The following is a 27,878-nucleotide window of genomic DNA, read 5'->3' as shown; positions in this document are numbered from 1 at the left end:
GTCCCAGGTCGCCTGAGTTATTCTATACAACAGATTGTTCATCCCAGTTGGGCAGTGTCAGAGAGAACACCAGGGCCCAGGGTCCCAGCGCTTTGTCCTAAGCTCAGACCCCAGGGGTTTGATCAAGCTCCCTAGCTCTGGAATTCTTTTTCCCTCCATTAGAGTGAAACCAGGAGAGTGTACCCAAAACTGAGCTAGAGTTATCCTTGGAGGCTGTATTGGGATGTCAGTGGACCCGCCCTGCCTTTTTCTAGCCCCATCCCTAACTCTGTCCTGAAAGGCCCTGTGCAAAGAGACCAGTCATTTGTTTACTCATTCCCTCATAAGTACTTGTAGCAATCCTACACCACATGCTAGACCCTGAGAATACAGCGGAAAGATAGACAGGATCCTACGCTCGTGAAGTTTATATTGCAATGAAGAGAAGAGACGTTAAATGACTAATTACCCAATTAATTCTGCAGTCACAGTTGTGATAAGTGCAGCAAAAGAAATGTACAGGGTCTTGTGATAGAAGGGTACAACATGGGGCCAGACTTGGCCTGCAGGCAGGGAAGCGTCTCTGAGGGTGTGATCTTTTTTAGCCACGATCTGAAGGATGAATACGGCAAGAGAAGGACGAGAGACAGAGGTAGGAGCTACATCACAGACAGCCTTGTAGGCAAAGGGAGGATTTTGGATTAAGCTGTGGAAATTCCTGAAGCTCAAAAAAAAACCCCAAAAGAAAAAACGAGAACCACCCTAACTGCTGTGTGTTGAATGAGTGGAAGGGAGCTCCCATGGAGCAGGGAGATTTACTGCAGTCACCCAGGTGGGAGACGATGGTGGCCTTGATGACTAGGTTGGGGACAGCAGTGGATATGGAATGTGAATTTGAGACATATTTAGGAGATAGAGTTGACTGGACCTATGGCATCTCATTCTTTTTTTTTTTTTTTCCCTTCATTCCTACAGTTAGAATCCATCCTCCTTTCCCAGTTCTAGCTCCTTAGATGTCCTCATTGTTCTTTGGGCTGAGAATACACTAAAAGTCATTCCGTGTCCCGGAGTGAAGGGGGAGCCCTCTTAGGGGCGCTCCAGGGCTGTGTCTATAATGTTAGAGACCCTGAAACATGAAAGGTAGGTTTTCCAGATTGTTCCCAGGAGCTTTCACTGGAAAACCTGAGGGCTCCAGAGAAGGCAGAATCTTCAGGGCCCTAGAGAAAATCACAGGGACACAGACGAGTTCATAAACCTGCTTCCACACAGCAAACTGCATTCTCCACACTGAAAAGTCCCTCCCTCTTTTTAAGCATCCAAATTACATGTGTCTCACTTCCTTGCGGGCTGACTGGCCGCTGGCTGGGGGAGGTGGCACAGCTGTGCGGGGCTGGAGCTCTCGGGCCTCCCTTCGTCTTCCTCCAGGGTTAACATGATGCTTTCCTACCCAGGTGTAGATTTTCTTTTCACTTCCGTTCTGGAATTTCAAATTCTCGGACTACAAAATGAGTTGGGAAGTAATCCTTTGCTTCCTCCTGAATGAAGACTGTGTCCTCTGGAGACCACCCCAGGGGCTGTCAACTAGAAAACATCCCCAGGCCTCTTTGCACTTCGGGGGAATGCATTTGATTGCCTCTGAGCCTTTGGTGGATGGTGTAGGGATTGTATGTGCGTGAGTAGTCCTAACTGCTTACGATGTTTCACACATTTGACCAAGTAAATAGCTTCTTGCCTTCAGTAGATTTTTATTTCACAAAGAGCAACCATCGCAAGGTGAAGAAATTCAAGAGTGGAAAGTGTTAGAGTCATTCAGATAGTTTCCTGTGTCCAGGAGCCCAGGAGAGAAGAGTGCAGAGACAGTTGTCTTCAGTGTTTTTATGTAAAATTGCTTTTTCAAATAAGTTGCCGTTTAATTGAGAGTATTGTTGATGTAGATTCAAGCAGGGGAGGACATTAGAGACGGGAAAAACGGGTCTCTCACCCAAGGCAGCTCCTCAGTCTATGGTCTTTAGTCTTTTTGCTTCTATCTTTCTTTTGAAGTCGATACCATTTTATTTTATTTTGTCTTTCCCTATTTTTCCGGAGGAACTGAAGGGGCCATTGCACAATTTCTTAGTAAGCCAGGCTAGTTTACCAGGATTGAACTCTGTGCTTTGGTGCCCTGGGAGGCAGTGATCCAGCTGAGTAAGACCTTTGTGTGAGGAGCTGGAGAGAGAAGAAGGAGATGGGAGACAGGAGGCACCAACTTAAGTAGGATTTGGAGAAGAGTCAGAGATTGAGTTTAGATTCATGTTTATTTTGGAAAGAAACAACCATAAATATCTATTCCAGGTATCTGTCTTCACTATTACTTTGCTTATGGCTGAATTAGCAAAATAAATTCCTTTGGTATCTTTAGAATATTAGTTGCTTGGGTGTGAATTGTTGGAAGAAATAGTAAATACCTTTCATATGGGGATCATTTGAGATTTAAGATTGGAGCTGGCCAATGACTTTATTGTACAAAAACTGTTAAAATATTTAGAAAGTTCCATAAAATCTATTTTTTCCTACCATTATATATATATATATATGTATATATATATACATATATATATATATATATATATGTATATATATCCATTTGCCTCTGCTCTGCCAGGATAATTAATACCCTCTACACGTTAAGGTCTGTGTCTAAATCAGCATGATGAAAGCACCTATGAATATGAACATATAGTTTTCAAAAAGTTCTTGCTAAATTCTTAAACTTTAGATTTTTTTTTTTTTTTGTCTTTTAGCAGTAGGTTAGAGGTAGGAGAGAAGTCATCTTTGGAATTGACAGTAAGCACAAATTCTTTGCTCCTAATTGATAAGGACCTCATTCACGGCTGCCATGAGATGTAGTTTATTATTATTCTTGTCAGTGCTTGACATTCCTGACAGGCCATAAAGTCTCAAGTGAAATAGATACATTTGGGCATGAGATGTTGACCTGTAATTCATGAAACTGCAACATTCCACCTGTAAAGGAGAAGAATTGGCAGAGGTGTGGTTTTGATTTACGAGGTGAAAGCCAGAGAACAAACAGGACCTTTGTTCTTCTGTCACAGCTGCTGAAGATAAGTGTTAAACAGGAATCCAGAACGCTTCCTACACACCCAGAGAAGGCCGAGGGCTTCCTTGGTGGAATCTCCAGGCTGTGATGGGGTGCAGGCGGGGCTCTGGCCCTGCCCTGCTTTAACCAGAACTGCTGTGCCCTTCTTCTCTCCCTCCCTCCCTCCCTTCCCTCCTCCCTTCCTCCCTTCCTCTCCCCATCTGTCTCTTCATCCCACTCTCCTTACAAAACTGCAGCCTTGGTAAAATCCTGTTCTCCACCCACTATGCCCGCATATTTGCCCAGCTGCACTTGGGTAAAGTAAAACACAAAACCATGTTGACTGTGTTCAGTTCCTGATCCTTCACCTCAAGCAGGCTCTTGGTCCCTGCTGGCAATCATAGTCTTCGCGCTCGGCTCTCCTCATCGACTTCTTTACACCCTCCTCTCCTTGCCAGCGTCTGACGCCGCCTTCTCCATCTTCACTCTCAGCTGGGGATTTCCCAGGCTCCCACCATCTACGTACCTTCTCTCCCTTCAGGCTGATGCTGTGGGTGAACTGCTTGTGCTCCCTGAGGCCGGGTGTCCTCTAGATGCCACCCCGATGACTGGTCAGGGACACCCTCCAGCGGTTTCCTCTTCTTTCTGTATCATGTCTTCCTTCTCCACGGGATCATTCCTTTTAGAATACCAAAATGCTGTTACAGCTCGCAACTTAAAAAAAAAATTAAGAGCTCTCTTGACCTGATATCCCCCACTAACTACTGTCCCATTTCCTTGATTCCCTTTGCAGCAAATTTATTTTTAAAAAAGACTTCTTGTACTCTGTCTTCAGTTTCTCATCTCCACCCCTTCTTGAGCTCACTCCATTCAGCCCTTAGTTGCCATTACTCAGTCAAAAGCTCTTGCAAAGGTCATCAAAAATAATAATGATAGTTGGATAATATGTGAAATGTGATAGACACTAATCGTGATATGATCATTTTGCTACATTCATTCATTCAACAAGTACTTGTTGACCACCTATTATTCCAGACACTGATGTAAGTATTTCACAAATATTAACTCACATAAGCTTGTAAGGAGGGTACTGTTATTATCCTCATTACATGGGTGAGGAAACTGAGAAACAGAGAGATGAAAGAATTTACCTCTGCGCCATACATAGTCTACAGTGATGACTATTCAGCCCTCATTGTACTTGACCTACTTGTAGCCTTTACCATTTAATCACTCCCTCCTTCTTGGACTACTTGTTTCACCTCATTTCCTGAACAGCGGCTCTCTGGTTTCTCCTTTCACCTCATTATCTGCTCCTCTCAGAAACTGTTACTGGTTCCTTTTTCTCTCCCCTAAATAGATCCTGGAGAGCTCAGTCCTCACACCTTTTCTCTATCTTCACTGGCTCCCTGTGTGACCCCTCCCAGTCCCATGACTTTAAATGCTATCTATAAACTGCTGGCCTCTGAAATACTGTCTCTAGCCTGGGCTTCACCCCGAACTCTAGACTTGATGTTCTCCCCGACCTCGTTGTCAGCTGTCCCCCTCCTCACTCCCCCGCTACAGCCACGCCGGCCTCCCTGCTCTTCCTAGTTATGCTAATAGTGCTCCTACCTGGGGGCCTCCACTTGTGGACTTGGCTTCTGCCTGGGATGCTTTCCCGAGATGCCTGCTGGGGCCCATGACCTTGCTTCCCTGAAATCTCTGTTCAAGAGGGGCCGTCTCTGCCCGTCATGTGAGAAAGAGCAGCCCCTCACTCCAACCCCAAAAGTCCTTTTTGACCTGCCCTGCTTTATTGTTCTCCATGTCCCACCACACGATACATCTTGTATTTAGTCATTATTCACTTTCCTCCAGAAGAGAGCTCCAGGCGGCAGAGCTCTGCAGAGCTTTGTTCTCCAATGCAGGGTGTGTAATAGGTGCTTAATAAATAGCTATTTAGTGAATGAATGAAGTCATTGCAAGAAACGCATGGACAGAGATGCCTTTTAGAACTCCATGTCTTTAATTTTTTTAAGTAAATTGATTCCCATTTACAAAATGAAAAAAATAAATATATAAATGTCTTCTTTCCTCTTTGCTCAAGTTTTATGACATTTATAAATTCACTTGAAATTGTAATAAAAGATTCCAGAATGTTTTACAGCATGTTTCAGTTGATGATAATAGCCAGAAATAGTTTAAATAAGAACATTAACAGGTTATGGTTTTCCTAAAGGACCATGGTATTTTTAAAAGAGAAACTTCAGTAATCCCATTTTACTGCTTCCCTAAGCCTTTGAAATGCACGGTACTCATGAATGTTGAATTATTTACTAGAAATAACCCCCCCCCCAAAAAAAACCCTGATATTAACTGCCTAGGGTTTAAAGGTTTTTAATAATGCCTCAGTAATGTTGGCTTAATGAATTAGGTTCTAAGAAATGTGGCCAGGCTTAGTTAACAATAAATCAGGTTATACTATTTGTAGAAAAAGCAACTAAAATTCTGCTTATAAATAATAATGTGGAAAGATCTGGTCTTAATCAAACCACCGTCCACAGCTGGGCTCTATTTTCAGCTCCCAAACACAGTGGAGTTAATTTTGAACGTATCTGTATTTGAAGCTTAAAGAACACAGTCATGCAGTCCTTTGAGAACAACATGCTTTTGCAAAAAAAAAAAAAAATCAGCAGGCAATTACACCTGAAACCTGTTTATAATCTGACTTCCAGACAGTTGTATTAGAACACTTTTTTGAAAATACTGTGGATAGCCTCTTGACCATGTAGTTGGTGTTAGAAAAAAGTGTGGAGAGTATTTTTTGCATAAATAATTGCCCTTCACATTTCACCAAAGGGTATAATCTGTTTCAACCAGTGGCTGTGACAACAGCTGGCCTGGTGCTGGCCGGGTTGGTGGACCCCCGAGTCTGGGTGAGGTGCTGGGCCCAGCCTGTTCAGAGCTGTGCACAAATATCTTACTGCCACATTTGAGGCATAGCTGAAAGTCATCTGAGACACAGCTCTACCACAGCAGAATCTCCTTCTTTCCTAAGGAGATTTCTTTTGTTTTGTTTTGTTTTGTTTTATTTTAACCTGTTTCAGCTCAGCCGCCGCTGGATAGCCAGGGGCTCACTGAGAAATAGGTTCATAGTGTAGCTTCACAGACCGCTGTGAAACCCTTGACCTTCTCTGAAGCTTGCCTTGTGTCATGGGCCACAGAAATTTCTGCCAACCCCTCAAAGCATGGTTGATTAAAATCTCAGCTGGGTCCAGAGTTTCCTTCCAATCCCTGGGCTGGTGTCTCCTAAACAGGAACGCTTGCCCCATTGTTGACCTTTTGACCCTGGGTAGATCTCAGGATGTGATCTGCGGTCATCCAAGCCCAGGTGAGGCTGTCCCCTGAGCCTTCTTCTAGCCATGTATGCTCTGGACATGTGCCCTCCATTCCGTGGGCCACAGTGTGCGTGGCCCGACTCCAGGATCCTCAGGTCACTGAGGATGAACACAGGCTGTGCAGAGAGACCTGCCGGGCCTGCCCGATGGGGCGTTGCTCGTCACTGGTCCACTGCATCGAGGGCGTTCTAGGATTCCGGGGGACATTGTGTAAAGTCTTCATGGGTCCAGAGGCTCTTTGGTAACTATTCGAGAATCATCGAATGATTCTCTTTGCCTGGATTATAACAGAAGTTCACATAGTGTGGGAATCTGTTGGTTTGTCCTTCTGGAAAATTCCACCCCAGCAGTGAGGCGAGGAGGCCAGGGAGGTGACTTCTCACAGGCGTTCTGACGGGCCTGGGCAGAGCATACGTGGAGTCAGTTTCACGGCACACAGGGAAGGAGCAGAGCCACCTGGCTTTATCTTTTCCGACCTATCCATTGTGACACATTTAGCCGAGAGCATTTCTCAGTTTGTACGGAGGGCCTTCACAGAGAGCTGGGCACTGAGCTGGGCTTGGCGCTTTGACCTTGGCCCCTCTCTGGAGCAAAGGCCTCCCTGGGTGGGCCCTCTTTGGTCCTGTTATTCTGTTATCCCTTTTGATACTTGGGCCTTGAGCTCCCTGGCTGTGAATGGGTAGGAGCACGAAAAGGACATGGCTCAGCCCTGATTATTCTTCACATGTTCAACATAGGAAAGACATTGTTTGTAATAATAACACGTAACATTTGTAGAGCTCTTCTCTTTTATGTCTATGCTCCTATTTCATCCTTACATCAGTACCAAGGGATAAGTATTATCCCTGTCTTATGATGAGGAGGCTAAGACTCAGGAAGACTGAGCGATTTGGCAAAGGCTGTGAAACTAGGAAATAGCAAAGCTTGTACCAAAACTCAGATATTTGTAATTTTGGTCCAGAGCTCTGTTTGTTCTGCTCACTCCTTCATCAGCTCCCCAGATGAGGGCCAATGTCCTATTTTTTGTTTTGAATCTTTGATTACAAAATATTTTGTAATATTTCATAAAAGTGGGGACTATGTTTGTTTTCCAACACCTATCAAAGAACCTGACACAATTAAGTGCCTAATAAGTGTTTGACCATTGAATGAAATTAGCGAATGGAGAGATGAATGAGTGAATATACTGAATGAAGAGATGAATGGGGCAAAACTCTGTCTGTCTGCATTTGCATTGGAAATGATTACATGTTAAAGAGTTTTAAAACGTGACCATGTATGTGTGGTGATATGCTCTAAAAATTTCACTCCTTCTAACTCCCTGTCGATATGGAAGGCCCGAATCCAGTTCACACAACATTTCTTAAAAATTTTTCATATTGTATTGGAATCTGTAATCAAAACCAAAATTAAAATCTAGTTTTAAATGTGTTCTATGTTCTTATTTTCCCATTCCCACTACTCCTTTAAAGTTACCTAGGAAATCTGCTTGGGGTAGATTTTTGCAATCTTATCTCTTATCGGACACACAAATCACTGAATGAATATATCGATAGCTAACTTTTCAGACTTGATCCTGAGGAGATCTAGTAGAGGCAGGTGGAGGGAGGGGATACGTTTTCTTCCCACCCTTGGAAATTGCAATTCCTGAGCCTGTCTTATCTGTACTTCTTCCCCCGAACCCACCACCAGACTCATCTTACTGGTTTCCTCCAAGAAGGATGTGTATTTGTGTGTGTGTGCACACGTGTGTGTGGCGAGTGGGGCAGTGTGGCTCCCTTGCACCCTGAATGCATTCCTAAATGTGTTGCTCTTTCCCATGGAGGCTGTTCATGTTCTTCATAAGTTAGACGTGTCAGATTTCGGTGGGATAGTGGCTGTTGTCATAAGCTTCTTACACAATTAGTTTACATACATAGACAATGTGTATGAATCAACTGATTCAGATCTGTCTTTCATAGGGCCTGTTAGTCAAAAGGCCCCCTTAAAAATGTGAAGACCGATGGGTAATTTAACAGTATAGCAGACGAGAACAGCTGCACCCTGTCCGTTTCTAGGCTCCCATGTGCTGGAGTGACTAGAAGCAGCAGAGGGTGGTCCTGGCTGCTCACCCTCTCTCTCTTTCCAGTACTAACTTGGGCTTGTTGTATTGGAAATATAATATATAGGAGCCTATATAAGAGCATCTAGAAGGGATCCCTCAAAACAGACAGCCTCAGCTTTTGCTCAGACTCTCAAGATGCTGTGTCAGCTCTCCCTGCCACGAGGGTCCTCTGAGAAGCCAGTAAAGATTGTAGCCCTGAAAGAGGTTCAACGTCTGTTGGTGGAGGGCTGGAAGGAGTGGCACACCCTAAGGAAGATGCCAAGTCATGGTAAAGGCCCATGGGCATGTGTGGAAATCCTTGCCTGCCCTGTGGCAGCCCCTGGTCAGGATTGAGGAGATGGGAATCTGAACCGAGGGTGGCTGGCTGGTTCTCTGACGTGTGTGTATGTAAATAGTTTGCAGCAACTGGCTCCTCAGGAATGACTGTTACTAACCGAAGCCGGCAGAGAGCTGGATACAGCCGTCCTGCCCCTCCTTAGCCCCTGCCCACCCCACCCCATCCTACCATATTCAGAGCTGTTTCTGTGATTTCCTCATCTCAGTGACTTTTCAGTTTAGACCATCTCACTAACGGTCATTATGGAAGAAAGAGGGGAACGAGGGTATTGCTGACTCTTCTGTGATTAATCTGTTCCACCCCAAACAAGGAGACGAATGTCTAATGATGGATGGCTACATTCTGGGCCTCCAAGCCCAGATCTTACAACTAGGTCTTGGAAGTTGTTGACCTATCAGATGTTTCCAGGACTCCCCCTGCCAAGGGTGTGTTACATCATCTCTAATGCACCATGAGTGGAAACAGAAATGTCCTATCAGGTCCTCATCCTCCCAGAGTCTCCTCCAGCCGGGGGCACGTATGGCCAAAGCCTTTGTGACTTCCCTCACCAGACCCAACCAGCATGGCCCCTGGCACGTAGTCTGTGCCACATAAGTGTGGTTGGTCTTCTCTCTAATTGCACCAAATTACATCTCAGTGATGACTTTTTCTTGTCATGGCATTGGTTTTCTTTCTCCAAGAGGGAAACTGCAAAGTTACCACGATGTGAAATCTAGTCAGAGGCTTGAAGGGATTTCGTAGTCACAGCAACCTCAGCCGCACCCTCTCAAATCCGGGCAGGCAGCAGAGCCGGGGGCGACAGGCTGCCGCTGCGGCCGCCTGAACCGCCGACCAGATTCAGGGTTTCGTGGTCGGAACCTTGGGTCTCGCGTCAGCCCTTCCCGCCACCCTCCTGAAGACAGCGAGTGGCACTGTCCGCAGTGCCTGTCCCACCAGGAAGGGCGACAGCGTGTGATCCAGATGCAAGGGGGGCCCGAGGCTGGGGCTGTGGCGTGGAGGGTCTGATGGCCTGGGGCCGGTGCCGCTCACCCGCACCCACTGTGCCGGCCCACTTGCCGGCCACCACCCGAGAGTCAACATAGAGATTAGTGTCGCCACAGTTAAGAGAAACTGCGACAGGTGGGAGCCTGGATTCGCTTCTGGATTTAGAACACCCCCCTCTTGGTACTGCATAGAGATTCCTAGGGCATCGGGAATCAGGGAGGCATCAGGGAGAAGGCATCAGGCAGGGGGCTCAGGCCAGGGTTTCAGCCTCTGCACAGCTGCCATTTGGGCCTGGATCATTCTTTGTTATGGGAGTACTCTCCTATGTGTTATCAGACATGTGGCAGCATCCTTAGTCTCTACCCACCAGATGTCAGTAGCCCCCTCCCAGTTGTGACAATGAAAAAATGTCCGCAGGTATTTCCAAATGTTTCCTAGGGGTCAAAATCACAAGGGGTTGAAAGCACTGGAGTAAGGAGAGAATTTGGTGAAAAGACATTTGCTTATACCTATAGTCTCGGGCTGTGCCCCAAGAGCCATTTATCACCGTCTTGAATTACTGTCTAGAAAAAGCAGTAGTCCCAAGGTTTTCAGAGGAGCTGCAGTCTGTTGGGTGGCGTGGAGAGCTGTGCAGGAAATGGTCAGCTGCTCTCCAAAGGCCACAGGTAGTCTTAGATACTTGAAAGGGAGAGGTACCTCTTCCTTCTCCCTTCCCCATCTCTGTCCGCCTTCCCATCCCTTCCTCTGTGACACTGAACCACTGAATCCCCTGGAATGCTTCATATAATGCATCCAGAGCCCCACTCCCCAGAGATTCTGGGGGAGGATCTTCGAGGGGGCCCAGGATCTGCCTTGTTATGAACTTCCCAAGTGATTCTGCTGCGAGGGTGGGGGTGGAGGGGCATGGTGTGTGGGGTGGGGTGGGGTCTGGAGCCGACACCTTGAGAAACAGGGCTCTAGAGGGATGTCAGAACACACACGTGCTCCTGGTCCCATGGGGACACTAAAATCTTGCATGAAAAAGAATAAGGGGAAAAAAAAGACTTTAGCAGGAAGCAGAAAGTGATAACCCATAAAAAAGGGGAAGCTAATAGATGCAGGAACCGATCACACTGGAAACAGATCCACTCTCTCACTCACTCAACAAATACTTCCTGAGTTCCGACTCTACTTCAAGCATCGCTCTAGGCATTAGGGAGTCAGCAGTGAATAAAATAGACAAGCGTCCCTGCTCTCATTCAGTTTGTATTTTGTAGGGGAGACAGACGGTGATCAGACTTCATAACTATACATCATCCAGAAAGAAAGCAGAGCAGAGTGTTAGGGAAGGCTGGGGGTGGCTTGCAGTTGTAATTAGGTGGTCAGGGAGGCCTCATGTACAAGGTGATATTTGACCAGCATGACGGTGGTAAGAGACAGTCAGGTACGTGTGTGTAGGGGCAGTTTTCCGTGCAGAAGGAAGAGGAAGCACAGAGTCACTAAGGTGGCAGGGAACATTGCCAGTGTGGTCGAGGAGCAGCTCCAGCTCTTGTGGCTGGAGCAGGGTGGGTCAGGGAGCAGTAGTGGGAGCGGAGGTCAGGGAGGGAGCAGGAGGCCAGGTCCCGCAGCATCCAGTGCAAAGACTTTGATCTGACTCTGAGGGAAGTCAGGGGGAGGCTGTGGGAGGGTTTTTAGTGGAGGAACGCCAGGATCAGATTTAAGATTTACAAGGATCACCCTGGCTGCTGTCTTGAGTAGACTCCAGGGGGGCAAGCGTAGAAGTTATCATTACGTGTTGAAATTATGGCATGGTTTCTGCCCCCTAGGAATTTACCACGATGGTGGAGATAGAGCATGTACAGCTCTAACTAACAAGGAAGTGTTTGCTAAGCGATGTGAATCTCTCAGACCAGAGAAGCTCAATGGAAGAGCCTTTTGGGAGTCAGACTTCATGGACAAGTTGGGCCTTACGATGGATGAACAAGATTTCTTTCTTTTTTTTTTATTTAAAGTGTACAATTTGATATTTTTTTTCTCATTAGTAATGTATGTATGGCAATCCCAGTCTCCCAGTTCATCCCATGCCAACCCTCCCTGCCCCCACTTCCCCCCTTGGTGTCTATATGTTTGTTCTCTACATCTGGGTCTCTAGTTCTGCCTTCCAAACCAGTTGATTTGTACCATTTTCCTATATTCCGCATATATGTGTTAATATACGATATTTGTTTTTCTCTTTCTGACTCACTTCACTCTGTATGATAGTCTCTAGATCCATCCATGACTCTACAAATGTCCCAATTTCATTCCTTTTTACAGCTGAGTAGTATTCCATTCTATATATGTACTACATCTTCTTTACCCATTCATCTGCTGATGGACAGTTAGGCTGCTTCCATGACCTAGCTATTGTAAATAGTGCTGCAACGAACATTGGAGTGCATGTGTCTTTTTGAATTATGGTTTTCTCTGGGTACATGCCCAGTATTCGGATTGCTGGGTCATATCGTAATTCTATGTTCAGTTTTTCAAGAAACCTCCATACTGTTCTCCATAGTGGCTGTATCCATTTACATTCCCACCAACCGTGCAAGAGAGTTCCCTTTCCTCCACACCCTCTCCAGCATTTACTGTTTTTAGATTTTCTGATGATGCCCAGTCTAACTGGTGTGAGGTGATACCTCATTGTAGTTTCGATTAAACAAGATTTCTTTTCAGCTTAGTGGGTATATGATTGACATTCCGTAAATGGTATACCTCTGAAGTGTACAGTTTAATGTGTGGTCATATGTATATACCCATGAAACCATCACCAGAAAGGTGAACGTATCTATTACCTGCCCCCGCCCCCCCAATTTTCTTGTGGTTTACAAGGCATGGTGGGAATTATCGTCAGGGCAGGAATGTAAGCAAAGGCACAGAGGCAGAGAAATACAGGGGCTTCTACGGTACAGGGGGAAACCCATCCTACCTGTCCTACAGGGTCACATGAGGAACCCGGAGAGAGATGTCTGAGAAGACAGCTTAAAGTAAATCACATGGGACCCAAAACACTGGGTTGCAAGGGTTAGGTGACAGGGGGACCAGCAGAAGTATTTAAATGTGTTGTAGTTTATGGTTAAAACAGAGTTTATCTGCTGAAATTTCATCGTTTAAAAACACCAGCAATAACATCAAATTTTAGGGACTTTCTCTTTTTGTAGTAAGTCCAAGAAAACATAGCCAAGTAAATTTCTGCAGTGTTTCATGCATACAAAATCAATTAAAGAAAAAAGAAACATTAGGCAATTTCATAATTAGATAATTAACAGATTCGTTAATAACCCTATACTAATACAACTACTTACAGATTGAAAATAAATCCATTTTCCACCTGATAGTACATTATAGCCCACACCTTAAAAATACGTCTAATCTAGATAGACTTTAATAATTTAAAGGTAAAATTTTAGCACGTCATACTAGAATCGTGATTAGTGCTTCATAGTTGTAAAGTCCAGCACATCATTTTCTTCCTTTTTTTTAAATATATGGAAATTCTTTTTTTAAATTAATTAATTAATTAATTAATTGGCTGCATTGTGTCTTCATTGCTGTGCTTGGGCTTTCTCTAATTGCGCCAAGCGGGGGCTGTTCTTCATTGTGGTACATGCGCTTCTCATTGCGGTGGCTTCTCTTGTTGTGGAGCACAGGCTCTAGGCTCACGGACTTCCCTAGTTGTGGCATGCAGGCTCTAGAGCGCAGCCTCAGTAGTTGTGGCGAGTGGATTTAGTTGCTCCACAGCATGTGGGATCTTCCCAGACCAGGGCTCAAACCTGTGTCCCCTGCATTGGCAGGCAGATTCTTAACCACTGTGCCACGAGGGAAGTCCCCAGCACATTATTTTCGTGTCATGTTGAACATGAACTTTAAAGTTAAGGAAAACGTTTTAAGTAGGTGTTATGAGTCTACTCTCCCGTCCTAAGCTCTTAAACTATTTGTGAATGGATCCTGTTTCCCCAGGGCCAAGAGACAGACTGGAGAACAAGGTTTTCAGGTTTGAAGATAGTTTTGCTAATGTGAAATCATCTTTCTCTCTCTCCATCTTCTGGGTAGAGTCTGGCAACTCCTAGGAGACACTGGCCAGTTGAAGGCTGTGTGACTCCGCTTGAACAATCACACTCTCTTTGGAGCATCTCCCACTCCTGTGGGAGAAATGAGGAATACTTTTCAGTGAGAGGCATCATAGTCTCAGTTCCACGGAAATGAATGACTCTTGGATTATTTCACCTCTTAACAAAGAAGGCTAGGAGTCATCCAGTCCACGCTCAGGGATGTCAGCTCAGGAATTCCAGGGACCCACTCTTATTTTGGTTTCTTTTAAGAAGACCTGACTTCCTCTAATGTAAGAGGTGGTTAACTGAAGACTGTAAGTTCTCTTCTTTACCATCCCCACTGTTCTTAATTCCAAAAGTGCTTGCTAAATCCTCCTGGGTATAAGCAAGCCCCAGATCATCACTGCTGTCATGATCGCCATCATCTGAAGTCCGAATTGATGTAAACTTGGTTCTGCTTTAGATACTGGGAGGTGAAACACATGATAATCACCACCATTACTGAGCATTCCCAAGGACCAGGACTGTGCTAAACATATTGCACGTGTAATCCTTACGTGACTCAATAACATAGGGGCTATTATCAATTCCCCTTTTTACATCAGGAGACTGAAGCTTGGTTAGGTTTTTAAAAATGAGTCCCAGTCCCAACGCTACTGAGCGATGCAGCCAGGTCTCAAACCTCCCGTACTTGCTAGCAAACATTTTCAAAAGGATAGAGACGCTGTCCATGCCATCCAGTTGGAAAAGATGAGAGACGGAGATATAAAAAAATTTCTGTGGTCATGATGAGAAATACCTCACCTATTCTTTTGAGTAATTCGTGAATTTTTCTTAATCATATTAAGTTCCAATTAAAAATCTCCCTTTTCTTTTGAAGCAGGTCAGTCTTATCATCTGCAACACTTTTTCACATGTTGCAGCCAGCAGCCCTATTAATTTCATCCTGCCTGCATCTGGTGCTCCTAGCAGCCTCCATGCTGAACATAATCATTCAACCAGAAGCACACATGCATCCCTAATGGGCCTGCATCTCCCAGCTGTAACCCAGGGCAGGGTTGCTTAGGCTGTGCACAGCCACTACGGTCCAGGTTAATTTGGTTTCTTATGTAGAGCAACTTTGGTCTGACATTTAACATTTCTTCCTTTGGCATTTTTTTTGGTCTCTCTGAGCTCATTATCTAGCATCTTTTACATTCATTCGTTATTACATGCTAGGTTCTATGCTCGTGTCCAATAATAATGAAAAGCCTGGGGTTCAGATGAGGCCTGGAAGGCCAGAAGGAAGTTTCACATTCATGGAACAGGTCTGTGGGCCACCTGTGATTCCAGGGCCTGGCCGAGCTGCTGTCACTGCAGTGTTGGTTGTTTGGGCTGTCTCAGGCCTCACCTGGAGCAAACTCTAATTGTAACACACCCCGGTAACCTCTTTCATGCCCCTCTTTCTCCGTGTCACTAACTTTGGAGGATGAGTCCCTTGCCAAACTGAGTGAAACACCCAGGGGTTTTCTTGAGTTTGCACAGTGTGTCAGCGAGAATGGCAGCCCGCGAGGGTGGTCCCTCTTCAATGCAAAGAGCGCTGGGATGTCATTGCTTGTCACACAGTCTAATTGGTTTCCTGGCTTCCCTCCCAGGTAATCATATGCCTTGTTTGTGGATCTGGGAACTCTGAACAACAGGAGTAAAGGATACTGATGTCTGTTTGTCCCGCTAGGTAGATTCAGCACGACAGCTGGGTGAGTGGAGTCTCACGTGAGAGAGACTCTGGGTTCCCCAACCCTTCGCATCCCCCTTGATCTTGCACATCCCGTCAAGCACGTGTGGACAGTGAGATGCAAGATCAGGGGCTGATGAGCATGGAGGAACCAAATCTTCTTGAGGAAGAAGTCACACCTGCTGGTCGGCATTTTGGGGTATCCTTAGATTTCAGATTTTAAAGTCTCCTTTCTGCCAGTGGCTAAGTGGAATTTGTTTTCTCTTCTTCTGAAATTACCAAGGTGAAAAAGAAAAACACAGTTCTTTTGAGAGACATTTGAATCCAAATATTTGAATGTTTAACTATGAGTGAGAGTATTTGTTTTCTTGGGTCAGATTCACCTGAGGTTTGCTATCTATTGTTTTGCAGACTTCCAATTTTGCTGTTTCCATTCAAAACAGGGGATCATTAATATTGACACCTGCCTTTGGGGATAGACCTTCTGGGAAGAACACTGAGATTCTTGAGAAAGAAAGGACCCGGATGGGGAATGTGGCAGGAGGAGGGGAAGGGGAGGCAGTGCAGACCCTTGTGTGGAAGGATTACAAGGCCTGTGAGGGTAAATTCCCTTGATCTTCTGGGAAACCGCCCGCCGTGGGGAACAAAACATTGCATTCTTGGAGTTCTAGCCACCATTCTGGGCCTCACAGGATAGCATTTATGGAAGAAGAAAGTTTAGGAACAAAGAGAAAAGAAACTGCCTTTGAAGAACAGCTTAAATCTTGTTGAGCTTGTCACTAGAGGCCTCTAGAATAATAAACCCAGAGCAAACATCAACAGGAATTTGCACCACACATGCTGGACACTGACTCCAGCTGTTGCCTTCCTCACAGACCCAGAGGCTTTGTGGAAATGCACTCCAAGTCCTCTTGGCTAGAATAACGTGGAAAACAATCCTGTCCTCGAAAGTGGCACGAGCGTGTACTGCCCAGCAGCCCGTCCCTTGGAGGATGAAGTGGGCAGAAAGCAGTGAGAACACGAGTAAACAGCTTGGTTTGCCTGGGCCGTCGTTCTTGTTTTCTTGCCTGGGTTCCACAGACCCTCCGTGCTCATTAACAGCCCTGCCTCACGGATGGAAAGCCGGCCGCTGGCTCTTGGAAAATAAGCATGCTGCCTGCTTGCTGGGGGTCTAACAGGTGTGTTCTGGAGTTTTCCTTTAGGTAGATTTCTCTTGGTTTCCTGCTGATGTGCCAGCCTGATGGTTAAAAAAAATTCTTTGCATATAAACATTGTTTTCTTGGGAACTTAGGGAAAAGAGTAATAGATTGTGTATTTTTATATATAAATTTATTTTATTTTTTCACTTTTGGCTGCATTGGGTCTTTGTTTCTGTGTGCGGACTTTCTCTAGTTGTGGAGAGCGGGGACTACTCTGCATTGTGGTGCATGGGCTTCTCATTGTTGGCTTCTCTTGTTGTGGAGCACGAGCTCTAGGCATGCAGGCTTCAGTAGTTGTGGCACACGGGCTCAGTAGTTGTGGCTCACAGGCTCTAGAGCACAGGCCCAGTAGTTGTGGAGCACGGGCTTTGTTGCTCTGTGGCATGTGGAATCTTCCCAGACCAGGGATTGAACGCATGTCCCTTGCATTGGCAGGTGGATTCTTAACCACTGCACCACCGGGGAAGTCCCTAGATTGTGTATTGAAGTGAGAGAATATAGAATCTATTCTAATAGTTTAAGAAAACTCAGATAAAAGGAGGATATCCAGATTATGGTTGACTCACATTAGGCTCTTTAGCCAGGCAGAACAAATACAGTTGGAAAACTATATTAACCTTAGAGTTGAAGGAATTTATTTCATGACAATTTTATAGGAGGTGACTAACTCAGACAAAAAAAAATGACAGATGGACCAAGACCAGCTTCATTATTGACTGTTTTAGCCTTGGCTGAATTCTTTCCATTTATTTGTTTCACAAATATTCGTTGGGCCCTTACTATGAAGTAGATACTACTCTAGACTTGGGGGGAATTGAAGATAAAAAGAATATTTCCTCTTAGGGAGCTGACAGTCTAACAGACAAGTAGTTCTACAAATAAAAACTACAGAGAAGAAGATAGCTCCTAGAATGGAGGTGTAGGAAAGCAGGATAATGACATGATCGGATTTGCATTTTAGTTAAATGCTTTTTTTGATGGAGGGAGGGTTTTGAGGTCAAGGCTAGAATCAGGGAGACTGTGATGATGTGAGAAATACTGAAAGCTTTCTCATGGCTGTGGGCATGGAGAGGAGGGACAATTCAATAGCTTTTAGGAAGGACCATCTACCACACTTGGTGATTGGATTAGAGGGAAAAGGAGGAGACAAGGGAAGGTCTAGGTTTCTAACCTGGGTGCCTGCGTGAATAATAATACTATTTACTTGGATAATGACTATTGGAATAAGAATGGGATTAGGGGAAAATAAAGTTAATTTTGAATTGTCAGTTTGAAGAGTATTTATCTGGATGATGTTTTCCAGGGGGCTATGAGGCTCAGAGTTCAAGAGAAAGACCAGGCAGGGATGGAGATGGAGAATTCCCAGTCACTGGGATACAGATGGCCAGGGCAGCTGTTCGGATGCCCTTGCCTGAGGAGGAGAGATTTAGTCATGATATCTTAGATCAGTCTGCCAGAAGACACGTGAGTCAATCTTTGAGAGCCATTAGATTACGAGAGACCCCTAGGGGACATGACAGGACACCTGTTTCCTGAAATGCCCTTAGAACAAGTGGAAGAGCTCTAAAGGGATCAGAAAACAGTTTTCTGGAGTTTTCTTTGTTCTTTTGTAGCAGTCACTAAGTGGGCAGATTTAGGTGTCTGCACATTGACTTCATTTATCCCTAGCCTACCTTTATCCGTTACCTAAGTGTTTTGTTGAATTCCTTTTCATGGTACATGTGGGATAATAATTCTGTATTATTTTTGAAAGATGAGAATTTTGGGGGCACAGAACCCTTAAATCGAAAGTTTAGGATGAAAATGTTGCCCAAGTGCCATTAGCCCATTTTCATAAGTGCTGAAATAAAAATTAGGACTCCAAAAATAGAGGTTTAGCTGTGCATGGATTCCTGTTATTCTCATTTGACTATTTTCTGAAGTCACAAGATGAATCAGGACTAGACAATATGAATGTGTTTGAAGCCCACGCACTAAGTAGCATGCCAGACTGCACGCTTAACTCATTCCTTCTCTGGGTCCAGATTTCTTTTGGTGCTGGCTGAACTGGAGGGCACTCGCCTAGTCCAACTCCGGGGGCTCCCACAGTTCTTTTTGTGTCCACGTCAGGAAAGCTCAGTGAGGGTGAGCCATCCATGATTCTGAAGCTCTCTTTTCTCCCTGTTTATTACCACTCTCCCTTGAAGCAGTATTCCCTTTATTCAGCACTTACAGAAGGCTGTGTCTGTTGACCATTCCTCTTTGAAGTTTTGAGTTGCACTGAAATATTTATAGTGTGTAGACCAGCACTTGAAAAGGGTTTTAGTTTCCATAAGATGTATCTTTCGACTCACTGAGGTCTTTTGATGATAAGAACTCACATGAGGTTTCAGATCAAGGGTGGCTTAGTTTAGGGAACACCTCTTTGACATCCATCAGCAATTGCAGATTCATTAAAACATCCATCTCCGCTCTCCTCCAGATGAGACACTCTGGGCTCAGGGCTCTGGCACTTCCTAGCTGTTTGGGGCCATCCTGGTGGAGGGCTCAGCTGCAGTGCTCACGATGGTTTTGTCGATGGCGCGGGAACTGGGAGGGGAGCGCTGGGCTCCGTGTGTCTGAGTGTGTGCTGATTGGTCTCGGACTGGAGGTGGCAGCAAGAGGACGTGGCATTTGGCAGCCCAGGAGCCAAGAGGGTTCCCTGGAGTGTCGACTCAGAACAGGAACCACTGTTGTGCATCCCAAGGTCCCCAGCCTGCTGTGTGGCCTGGCACTTTGGAGGCCAGCATGCATTATTTGTGACTTGTGGGAGGGTGAGTGGCAAATAGCAGTAGGCTGAGTGAGGAAGGTACTGCTTCAAGGGAGAGCAGTGAAACCCGAGAAGAAGAGAGAAGCGGAGTCCTCAGCAGCAGGCTGTTTTTGTGGCGTGGGTGTATCTGCTCTGCTTCAGCCACAGGTGTCAGAGTCAAATCCAGATTCTACAAGGATCTAAAATAAACTAGTATGTGTGGCTGGGACTGGTCTTATTGCTGCCTTTTTACTGTGACGCGCCTTCCAGGTGATTTAGTTAACAAAAATATTCTAAGTAAGTCATTAATTTGAGATTTCTTGAAACCAAATAGTTTAGTGCCTTAAGAGCATAAGCCATGGGTGGTAGATTGCTTCTGAATGCCAGTCTCTGATTTTTCACACTGCCTCTAAGTATGTAGTACATGTGAGAATTAAAAAATGACTTATGAAACAACTACAGGATAAGATACCATGTGGTCTTTAAAAAAATATCACATTTTCTAATGACATATTGACAAGGGAACATGCTCATTATGTAATGTTATGTGAAAAAGCAAGAAACTATCTCTTGACACGTATAGGGGCCCAAATATTTCCTTTTGAATAAACGAACATTTCATAGATGAACGTGGTAAAAACCTTATGTCTGTACAAAATTATGAGTCCATTGATGAATATGGCTCTTTGGCTCTTGAAGTGGAAAATCATGGACTAGAGGTCAAGACGTCTGGGTGCAGTACAAGCTTTTAACCCTTTTGGCGCTCAGTTTCCTTATCTGGAAACTGAGGTGATGGTCTGCTCTAGAATGGTCCCTAAGGGGCCCTTTTGGGCCCCACGTATGCTGAGTTTTGATCAGGGACTCTGGACAAAGCAGCTGTCATTGAGAAGGGCGCCACAAGCCGGTCTCATATGGTTTGCCTCGCTTCATCAGCCAGACTTGATCAACCTTGACCTCCTGTTGTTTCCCATCATTTTCTAGGACCGTCTTGAGTTTCTACCTCCTGAGCCACTCCTCGTTGCTGCTGTGTAAAGAGGGCTCTTGATTTATTAATCAATTAATCGGTGCATGCTGAGGAGCTGTTCAGGGTAGTTAAACAGGGAAAACAAAATGCTGGAGCCCATAATCAAGATGGATCATAATTAAGAGTGACCCTCCCACCGCTGATCTCCCTGCCCACCCTGGCTGCCCCAGACTGCCCCCACCGCCAGCTCATCAAACCCCAGTCAGCCCTGATGGGGTTTCCACCCCGTAAAAGCTCCAGCAAATTTCAGAGGGAGGATTTTCTGCTAATGTCCCAAGGAAAATAAGCCTTGAGATAAGCCTCATCAATTACCTGCAATAATTGTGGAACCTCAAAAGTTCAACCAGGCCCCCAAAATAGCACAGTGGCTCTGTCCACATATGCAGACACTGTACTCTCCTGTCCCCATTTCCCTATGCAGAGTCACGGAGTTGGGAGGATCTTACAGTAAAGATAGGCCACAGCCTTGCATGACAGATGAGAGGTTCAGTGAGGCTGCGTAAGTTGTCCAAGGTCATACAGTAGAACCAGAACTAGAAGCCAAATATTTTGATACTCAGTTAATATACCTAGTGCTTATTTCTCTGTGCAGTCTTGCTTTCCTGTAAAAATTAAAGTAAATGAAAGAGATCATCCTCATTAAATTCATTTTCTGATTTCTTTTAGATATGGGCTTCTGAACAAAAGAGTTTCTTATAGCTTTAGATGAAGTTTCTGGGGAAAAGTATCTTGGACTGTTTATTAAGGAGATATTTTTCTTTGGGTGGATCAGGATATCAGATACACGGGTACAGGTGTGGCCAGCCTGCCATGGGGCCAGTGGAAAACACAGTGAACCTATAGGGGTTTGCTGGGCTGCTGGAGAGGCTGGATCTCTGGTCCAGAATCTGTTTAGTTTGGTTTTCTTCCAATGGCACTTAGCACACAGTGCTAGTGAGGCCAGGGTTTTCTTAGAATCTCTGTTCTGGATCATAAGTAGTACCTCCATCTGCTACCAACTTCCTGTAGTTCACAGGGGGCCACAGTGCATCGGTCCAGAGTGTCCCCATCAGGCCTGGACAATAGTCTGTGTCTACTTAACACCTTGGGAGCATCCAGTATGGCTCTAATTCTTTAGTGGACACAGGGGAAGAGTCTGGAATGTTCTTACCTGACTGGCCTGGTAAGGGGGATCTTAGAAATCTTTTTTTTTTTTTAATTCCTTAAAGTCTCCACTATAAAGATCTTACATTTGTCAAATGTGTTTGTCAACTACAGGCTTGTCTGCCAATCTGGCTGCTCATTTCTGCTGGATGTCAATCAAACCATCAGACTCCTTGGATACATCTAGGGCTTCACTCAAAAACCAGGCATCTGAATTGCACTTACCAGCCTTGATTTATAGGTTTTCCTTTTTTTTTTTGTTTCTGTGTTCTCCAGGACCCTGCTTTCTCGGCTGTGATTCATGACAAGCTCCAGGTCCCCAACACTATCCGGAAGGCATGGAATGACAGGGACAACCGCTGTGACATTTGTGCCACACACCTGAACCAGCTGAAGCAGGAGGCCATTCAGATGGTGCTGACCCTGGAACAGGCAGCTGGCAGTGAGCACTTTGACGGCTCCCCTGGCTCCCCCCCACCCCTCTCCAACATCCCCGCTCTGGTGGGGTCCCGGCATGTGGGGGGGCTCCAGCAGCCCAGGGATTGGGCCTTTGTGCCCGCCTCCTATGCCTCCTCCAACTACACAGCCTTCGTCACCAACAAGCATAGCAGCAAACCCAGCAGCCTCGGGGTCAGCAATGGGGCGGAGAAGAAGAGTGGGTCTCCAACCCACCAGGCCAAGGTCAGCCTCCAGATGGCCACCAGTCCCAGCAATGGGAACATCCTCAACTCAGTGGCCATCCAGGCCCACCAATACCTGGATGGCACCTGGTCCCTGTCAAGGACCAACGGGGTCACCCTGTACCCCTACCAGGTAAGTAGCCCCTGAGCAAGAAAGGGCAGGGTTGGCTATAGTCAAAGCAGAAAAGTGGGTAGCACTTCCTTTCTCTACTTTGTCCTTCTGGGAACTCCCTAAGTCAGAGCCTGATGTTTCCATGTAGCCCTGCTGGATGACGCTAAAAAGAGAGAAAATATCTGAGGGACCAGTGATCTAAGATAGCATTCTGTTTCCATTGTCTACATCGTCTGAAGGAGAGGTAGACTCCCTTCCTAACTTCTCCCACCTTGACGGACCATAACCCTTTTCTATTTGCAGCTCACCTTAAATACTGTGGGATTAGGTTACCAAACAAACATGTGTTCCCCTTTTCTTATTTTCTCTTTTCTGTTATTTAAATTAGCGTATACTTTCAAGTTTCCTTACAGAAATGAGAGCAGGTCTTAAATCTGCCAAGGAATCTAAAAAATATACCTTAATTTTCCTTGGGTGAGTTTTCTGTTGGACGGAGGTTGGGTTTACCATCTGTGTTCTCTGTTCTCTGTGTCCCTTGCATCACTTGTGTGGGAAGCAGCAGGAAGCGTTGATTGTTCCTCTGAAGTGGAGAGCGGCCTTGGTCATGGAGTGTTCTAGTCGGGGTCGATAATGGGTGCAACAGATGGTCTGAGTTATTTGTCACTTGTGTCCCTGTTATGTGGCGTGTTTGGTGGGTGGCCTTCCACTAGTACATAGGGACTCAGGCTCCTCCATCTCGCATGTCACTGTTTTCCAGAGGCCTCAGAGGCTTCCACCAGATCTTATACAACCAGCCAGGAAATGGAGGAAGAGAGAGAGAGTGGAGGATCTCACAGGGAGACATGGCGGGCGGGGGGAGGGGGAGAGAGGCCCATCCTGGAAGGGGCAAGAATCCAGTCTTCTGGTCCCACCTTTCCTCAGGGGAAGCTGGGAGAGCCGATCTGTCCATGTGCCCAGGAGTAAAAAGGAACAAGTTGAGTGAACACATAGCGTAGCGTTTGTTGCATGGGGCAAAGATACAGGGAAACATAAATTGAGTTAAATGTGGCTGATGAAATTCCTGGTGACTTTTCTAGAGTGTAAAAGGGAATATAGATTGTTTCTCTTGATATCTTGAAAGAAAATGGGGAGCGTGAATCATTATCTTAAGATGTTAGCATTCTTGGGGTGCCAGACTTTTCATTCACTGGATGCTTTGTAGTTTACAAAACATAGAGCACACATCATTTTATTTAACCCCCCTCATAGGCCTGTGAGGTTGGCAGGGCAGATGTTAGATCTTCCTTTTAAAGATAGGAACAGGATGCTAGGAGAAATGGGATAATTACATGTGGCCACAGCCCTGGTGCCAGAGCAGCACCAGCTCTCGCCTGCCCAGGAGAACGGCTTTCCCTGCCACGGCTGCTTCCAACTTTCTTAGCTTACCCCAGAGCAATCTCTGGTCAGCATCTTTTCCAGATATGGTTTCTTTTGCAGACGTGGTACACCAAGGAAAAGGACTCCTGTTTTGACCTGTAGGGGCCTGGCTGCCACTTCACTTTTGGACAGAATTTTCTGGGTTGAGGTTGTAATGAGGAGCCAGTGGCACCCTGGGTGGGGTTTCATAGTCTAATCCTTGAACATAACCATCTAGGGCAGGAACAGAATAGCTTCTTTCCATTGTTGAATAATATAATTTTTTGGTTTGTAATTTAAAAATAGATAATTTTGGAAATTATAAAAAGTAATATGTGTCTATTGTAAAATAAAAAATATGAAAAACTTTATGTAAGACTTTAAAAATCAATATCACCCAGAAATAGAAATATATAACATTTGGGTATATTTCGTCATAGGATTTTATACACATGTAGTTTCTAAAATTGTGATTATGTTCAATTTTCTCATCTGCTTTTTGCTTAATATACTAGGTGCATTTTCCCAAGCCATTATATATTTTTCTGAAATGTGATATTTAATGGTAGCCTAATATTCCATTATATGATTACTACCCATTATGTAAGTACGCCCTAGTTTATATAACCAAGCATCAGTTATTAGAGTTTAGGTTTTTGCTACTATAAACAAAATGCTCTGGTGCACATCCTTCTGCCCAGGTCATGTTTTCAACACATCCTGGGTTGTGCTAGCCACATACTCATGTTACACAGACAGCTCACATTTCACCTTCCAGGGCCCCAGAACACTTGTAACGTGTATCAGGTGCTAGTTAGAAGATTCAGCTGCTGCACAGTGCTGAGGAGTGAGGACAAAAGAACTTGGAACTGGTGCTTTCATATAAAATACCCAGAGTGTAGGGGAAATTTGTGTAAGGTGGGGAGGGGTAGGGAGCTGAAGATGCTGCTTAAAAGGAAGATAAGGGATTATCGGTACATTTAAAAAATTTGTGCAATAATTCTTTCTGCTCCTCCGCCCCCCCCGCCCGATGAAAAAGAATTTCCTGTACAGTAACAAATTATTAAGCTCTACCAAGTGCCAGGCACTATGCTCTGTGTTGGGTGGGACTCCAGCCATGGGCTGGAAACCCAGGCTCCTGTCCTGTGGTCCTAGGGAAGGAGGTCAGGAAGGTGAGTGCAAGGGTAGGCAGGTGCCCATTCTGCTATGAGAGAGCATGCACAAGGGCTCGCAGTCCAGCCCGTGGGGCAAGGGTGGGTTTATGTGGCCAAAGCCAGATACAAAGGTGATTCACGCACGCCACCAACTTGAGATTGTCCTCGGTAAATCTAGCTTCTTTTCAACTCAGAACAGACTAATTCCTGCATTCCCGTGAGCAATAGTTAAAGGGATCAGAGGAAATCTCTCTGGGATAAAGAGATTTGGTGCCTGCTGTGAACCAATGTCCCAGTGTCATGACTGTGTCATTCTGATGCCCTGGGGTGGGGGCTCTGGGTCTGGCTAGACTGGATGGCTCCTGTTATGGACATCTCCCTGCAGTAAATATTCTGCAGTTCACAGTCTGGCCAGCTCGGCAGAGATGGTTGACTGCTCTGAAAGCTGACCTCACTTTTCCTGCTCATCCTTACTCCCACTTCCCTCCCTGCAGAGCAGATGGCCCTCTGGCTTAGTGCCAGAGCCATTCCTTGGGCAGAGAAGCATCTAGACTGTTGCTGCTGAGGGTGCTGCTCTACGCCCACAGACCTGGTGCCTGTAGAAGCAAGGGAGAAGAGGACACTACCCTTCTGCCACTTAAGTGCAGGGAGGATGACAAAAATGAGGACGGGCTTTGCAACAGTGAGCAGGGAAAAACCTCTGTATGGAGGTGATAGAAAGGTCCCTCAAATCCCTCAAGTCCCCTGATTCCCACAGCACTGTGTAGCAATCTTCAAAGGCTGCAGTAGGAAGATTTCTTGATTCTTTTTTGCGGTATGTTTCATGTGTCTCAAATACCTTCAGAAAGAGTGGGAACCTATAAGCATCACAGACAAATATGAATCTATACAGAGAGGAAGAAAAATAGTTAGGAGACACTGAGATTATATCAAAAATGGTGAATACACCACAAAGATAATTTTTCATTAAAGTCGTAGCAAGTTGATTTCACAGGAGTTGATCAGATGGACTGTTTCAAAGAAAGACTTTCTTTTATTAACTTGCAGACGTTTAACATAATACATATACATGGAAAGCAGAGAATTCTTTAGAACTTCCATTTGATCACATGAGTTTTGACTTTGAAAAGACACGTCTGGATTAGTTTCTTGTAATTCACCACAAATTAATTGTCCCTCTTGAATGGCAACTACTTTTGCCCGATTTACATTTATTATAGTAAATGTTTGCAGGAAAGACTTTACACATAATACTCATAATCACAGAATGTTGGTGTTAGAATTCACTTCTGTAGGGCGGCAATTGCCTTTTGCATCACCGTGGGAGATTTGGAGATGGTCTTGCCTAGTTCAAGTCCATGTCTCCACCAACTGTTGAACATCGGTTTAGTAGCTTCACATTGTAGTCTGTTTCTTACGAGTGAAATCCCTACCTTGCAAGATTATATGGAGAACGTTAAGAAAAAAATATGAACATATTTTATAAAGTATAACACAAGGATACCATTATCAGCTATTTGTTTCAACTCCCTCATTTGCCAGACTAGAAACCCAAGGCTGAGAGATATGAATTTTCTTTTGGGTAGAGTTTCCTGATTCTGTTTGATGTCTTTTGCACATTTAGAACATAGATCCATTTTATTCTCATCTCTGACGGCAACTAACATGTAAAACATTGGCTGCTCATTAGGGAAAGCTCCAATCTTAAGGAAACACTAAAGTTACCTCTTCTGACTGGCCTTAAATTTAGGGAAAAATTCCAAGGTATAAGACCTATCCAGACTTCAGGGTTTTTGGTGGAAGTCACCAGTTAATTGGCTCCAACCTAATCTTTAACCTGAAGTATCTTAAGGATGGTCAATAAATCCTTGGATGCAATGAAAGTAGTCCAGGTGGCTTTTTGATGTCACCCTCAATACAGGGACATTTGCAAGGGTAGAAGAACTTTATTTTATAGGACTTTGATAAATTGAACTTGTCAAGAAAATTCAAGAAGATGTTAGGTTAGTACATAAGTAATAAATCCATAATGAATCCTTAATGTGGTGAAGTAGTCAACGTGCATTTCTTGATTTGAGGGAAAATGAGTTTGATAAAAATTATCCTGCTTTCTCAAAACACATCCATTGGAATCAATGTTAGAGATGATTCCAGACTAAACTCTGATTGAAGTCAGTGAGGGGTTGTCTCAATTATATCTTTAGGAATTAATTGTGCCTAGTAAGCAAAGGCATTATTGGACTTTGTATTTGAAGAAATGGGCAAGAGGGAGGCAACAGTAGCACCAATCTGGAAGCAGCTCCAGGTTTGCTCAACTGTGGGACCTCTGCAATAACTCGGCCTTGCTCTTCAGAGGTCAGAAGCCCTGGGAGGACTTGGTGCTGACCGTTTATGGAGGACTTCCATGTGTCCTTGGAAGAGGGAGGTGGACTCTGAGGCTCACTAGTGCTCCAGGAACCAGAGGCTCTGACTGTGATGGATCTGTGGACCTGGAAGCACATGGGTGGTACAGCTCATGCCTGGGGGGTGAGGTGCACCCGTACTCCTTCCTCACTGAGCCATTTTTTGCAAAGGAGCAGGGCACGTGTTTGCAGTGTGTCAGGAGTGGAGGATTCCCATTCACATTCTTTGCAGCCCTCCAGAGCTCAGTTGCCTGTTCCTGAAATGTGCACGGTGCCCTTCTTGGCCAGCCCTAGCGCCAACTTGCTGCCCAATCGCTACTGCTCTGTCCAGCCAGACCAGCAGCATAAGATGTCACAATTT

At 45.1% G+C, this 27,878-nt stretch overlaps 1 protein-coding gene across 1 annotated transcript in view; it reads left to right on the top strand.

Annotated features, from left to right (window-relative positions):
- The window catches only part of KIF26B (kinesin family member 26B), a 475,056-nt gene that overhangs the window by 148,094 nt on the left and 299,084 nt on the right, over positions 1 to 27,878 (top strand). Inside the window, exon 3 of the mRNA XM_057730021.1 lies at positions 22,051 to 22,587. Coding sequence (XP_057586004.1) covers positions 22,051 to 22,587 — 537 coding nt within the window. The remainder of the gene's footprint in view (positions 1 to 22,050; positions 22,588 to 27,878) is intronic.

The sequence above is a fragment of the Hippopotamus amphibius genome, chromosome 3, assembly GCF_030028045.1.
Source record: "Hippopotamus amphibius kiboko isolate mHipAmp2 chromosome 3, mHipAmp2.hap2, whole genome shotgun sequence".
In the NCBI taxonomy this organism is placed as follows: domain Eukaryota; kingdom Metazoa; phylum Chordata; class Mammalia; order Artiodactyla; family Hippopotamidae; genus Hippopotamus; species Hippopotamus amphibius.
The sequence above is the reverse complement of the archived record's forward strand: the minus strand, read 5'-3'. Positions and strand labels throughout refer to the sequence as shown.